Source organism: Lutra lutra, chromosome 3, assembly GCF_902655055.1.
Source record: "Lutra lutra chromosome 3, mLutLut1.2, whole genome shotgun sequence".
Lineage (NCBI taxonomy): Eukaryota > Metazoa > Chordata > Mammalia > Carnivora > Mustelidae > Lutra > Lutra lutra.
This window is the reverse complement of record NC_062280.1, coordinates 42694179-42697795: the sequence shown is the minus strand read 5'-3', so window position 1 is coordinate 42697795 and position 3617 is coordinate 42694179. Positions and strand designations below refer to the sequence as shown.

General features: G+C 46.7%; 1 protein-coding gene across 1 annotated transcript; it reads right to left on the bottom strand.

The window, feature by feature from the left end:
* Window positions 1–2892: 2892 nt before the first annotated feature.
* Window positions 2893–3246, bottom strand: LOC125095853 (60S ribosomal protein L23-like). The gene has a single exon (XM_047722394.1). The coding sequence runs from the start codon at window positions 3244–3246 to the stop codon at window positions 2893–2895; it is 354 nt and encodes a 117-aa protein (XP_047578350.1).
* Window positions 3247–3617: the final 371 nt, after the last annotated feature.

Sequence of the window (3617 nt, the reverse complement as noted above, 5' to 3'; positions counted from 1 at the left end):
ACTGAGAATGAAAACTTAGAAACAAGTATGGATGAGACTTTAACTAGGATCACGGGGGAGCACAAACTCCAGATGGCAGATGAAACACCTGCTTTCCCTATTTACCTCCCAGATCTCATTTAAACAAGAAATATTTAAATAACAGAAGTAAGGGCGCCTGAGTGGCTCAGTTGGTTAAGCATCTGCCTTCAGCTCAGGTCATGATCCCGGGGTCCTGGAACTAAGTCCCACATCGGGCTCCCTGTTCAGGGGGAAGCCTGCTTTTCCCTCTCCCTCTGCCCCTTCCCCCTGCTCCTGTGCTCTCTCTGTCTCTCTCAAACAAATAAATAAAATCTTTAAAAGTAAATAACAGAAGCATTTAAAATTTAGTAATGAATTCATTCGTTCATTCATTCATTCATTTATTAGCAGGTGGTTACTTGTTTCATTCTGTCAACTTGTGTGTTTGTTGAGAAATGGCCAATTAAAAGTTAAGTAGAAAGACGGGAGAAGGAGGAGGCACTCCTAGCAGTGCTGGAGGACTGAGGTGGGAACCAGTATCAGATGAGGAGTTCTTGACAATCTCTGAATGGTGCCCAGTAGACAGGATGGAAGCGGTACAGGCCTGGCCAGAACCCACATGGCTCGCAGCCTGGGAGGCTGCAGGAAGAGGGAAGAGACCTCTTTTTCAGGAACCACCCAAACTCAGGAGCAGATGGGGCTGAGAGTTGGCAGCCAGGTTCCAGAAGAGCCCCAGGCCTCTGCTGCAGCAGGTTTCCTGCAGGTCTCTGGTCCTCAGGAGAACGTCAAGGCCATAAAGGAGTGAGTGAGGTCCCATCCTGTTCCCACCACCACATCAGCAGCATGGAGGGGTCAAGGGCCAGGAGTCTTCACACTGCAGGGAGAGCCCCTAACTTGGTGTTTCTAAAAGTGCCAACCTTGGACCACCAGCAGCAGCAGGATGCCCTGGGAATGTGTTAGAAATGCAAATTCTCAGGCCCCACCCCAAACCCTATGTATGAGAAACACAACCAGTGGGATCCGGCAGATATTTTAACACCCACCTCCCAACCCAAGCAATTCCGATATACACACCCACATAGTCTGCTCCCAGGGTAAATTCTCTCGTTCTCCATCGAAGAGAATCTGCAGTCCACTAGCCCACTTTCTCATTCACCAGAACTACAGAGAATCCTTCAATTGGCCAAACACCTCTTGTAGGCAAAGAAAAGCCCACCCCCAAAACACGCAGCCAAATGGTGCACTCTGGGAATAGCCATGAGAATTAAAAAGAGAATTAGAAGAGTGGCCTTCATATCTGTGAAGGATTCTCACAACAGCAGTCAATACTGATGAGTCTAGATCATCACTAGTAAATACAAGTCCATAGGCAAGATCCTAAGGCAATGGAGGAAAGGCACGTGCCAGAAGGTGGCACATAAGAAACAGTGAACACAAGGAGAGAAACAGAAAGAAAAAAAAAGTAACGATGATTATTTACGGAGCGAGAGGATGTAAATGTAGATTGGTTGCTTCTCTGATCTTTCTAACCAATCAGTTATTTTGGGAATATGTATTTTTAAATTTTTTAAAAGATTTTATTTATTTATTTGACAGAGATAACAAGTAGGCAGAGAAGCAGGCAGAGAGAGACGGGGGAGAAGCAGGCTCCCCGCTGAGCAGAGAGCCCAATGAGGGACTTGATCCCAGGACTCTGAGATCATGACCCAAGCAGAAGGCAGAGGCCTAACCAGCTGAACCACCCAGGCACCCTGGAATATATTTTAAAAGATGGGGGAAAGAAAAGAAAGAAAGAGAAGTCCTTTCAAAGCCTGAGTAATATCCCTGGAGAGTTTTGGGAACCAACACTGCAGTCCTTAAACAAGGACAGGCTGCTCTGAAAGCAATCAGTTTCCAGCAAACGGTTCCTGGAAATAAAAAACGATAACCAACAAAACCCGCTAATATCGAAACAAGAACCATAGTAGGAGGACTAGATAATGAAACGGACATCACTGAAAAACAAATCAATGTTCTAGAACGCAGGACACGAAGCTGCCTTACAAAGAGGTTATGTCAGGATAAAGGAGCAGAAAGAGATTCATAAGCCTGTCATCGGCAGTTACGGGGATGGAGGGCTTTCTTAACCCAGTTTAGATGCTCCCTGATCTTTGTAATCAGTTTAAAAAGAATTGTTTAATTGTCGTTTGAATGATCTACAAAGGGCATGTGATAACTTGTCATTTTAGAGAAGCAGTAAGCCTCCGTTGACATCACTGGAGCCTGTTTGTGAGAGCCATTCGTAGGTTTGTGTGCCCACTGCTGTGTTTAAAGGGTGTCCACCAACAGTGAGGGAACTGTAGTCTGCACCTGCTTCAGTAAGGAAGCATCCTTATTTTGGTGGAGGAGCAAATAATTTTTTAAAGATTTCTGTATTTTTTTTTAAAGATTTTATTTATTTATTTGAGAGAGAGACAGTGAGAGAGAGCATGAGCGAGGAGAAGGTCAGAGGGAGAAGCAGACTCCCCATGGAGCTGGGACCCCGATGTGGGACTCGATCCCGGGACTCCGGGATCATGACTTGAGCCGAAGGCAGTCGTCCAACCAACTGAGCCACCCAGGCGTCCCTATGTATTTATTTTTGAGAGAGTATGTGTGTGTGTGTGTATGCAAGAAGGGGAAAGGACAGAGGCAGAGGGAGAGAGAGAATCTCAAGCAGATTCTGCTCCGAGCACAGAGACCAGTATGGGGCTCCATCTCAGGACACTGAGGTCATGGCCAGAGCTGAAATCAAGAGTGGGACGCCCAACCAACTGAGTGACCCAGGTGCCCCACAGATAGTTTTTAATTTTCTTTAAACAAAGTCACCAAATTATCCTGCAATGCTATCAGCATTGGATGCAATCCTGGGCCTCAAGTCTGCACACTCCTTTGAAACTGGTCCCGGACAGAAAAACCTTTCACTTTTTTGTTTACTGTGACCCCTGCATTATCTTCAAGGAGGGAAACACACCATCTTTTCTCTCGTCTGGCTTTCTGAATTCCCACTGCTGAAGGTCCCTTCTTTCCGAGCTCTGTGGCCATCACCACGTCATCCATTCCAGTGACAGGAGATCTGTTCAGTCCTCCCTTGGCCCCCTTCACAGAAATGGTATACAGATTTTCGGTTGCTGTGTTGTCAGCGCAGCTGATCACAGCTCCTACCGGAAGACCCAGAGAAATCTGGAATTTCACACCGAAGGACCCACCACATCCTTGCTTTGACATCTTCAATGCCGGAATGGAACAGAACAGCTATCATTTGTATAGTAAACCCTAAGTCTCTAGTTCGCAGATGACTGGCTGTGGAACATGAACTCAGAGGTGGCTCGCTTCACACTGTGGCTTGCCCGTGAGTGCAGAGTGTGGGCTTTTGGGTTGGGAGCTCAATGAGCTGAGGGACCTAGAGAAGGCACTCCAGAAGAAGTTTGGTTGGGATGCCTTGTGTTCCTCCTGCCAGCTGGGAGGAGAGCTCATGGCAGGGTTCTGCTTCATAAGTAACCACAGCTCACGCACAAGCCAGGACTTACTGTCGTTTGGGTTTTATGATGATTTTATGTCATCTGTCATCTCTTTGCCCTCTATGACTCTCAGTTTCC

Coding starts and splice junctions, on each gene's coding strand:
- LOC125095853 (XM_047722394.1), bottom strand. CDS start 3,246: ATGTCAAAGCAAGGATGTGGTGGGTCCTTCGGTGTGAAATTCCAGATT.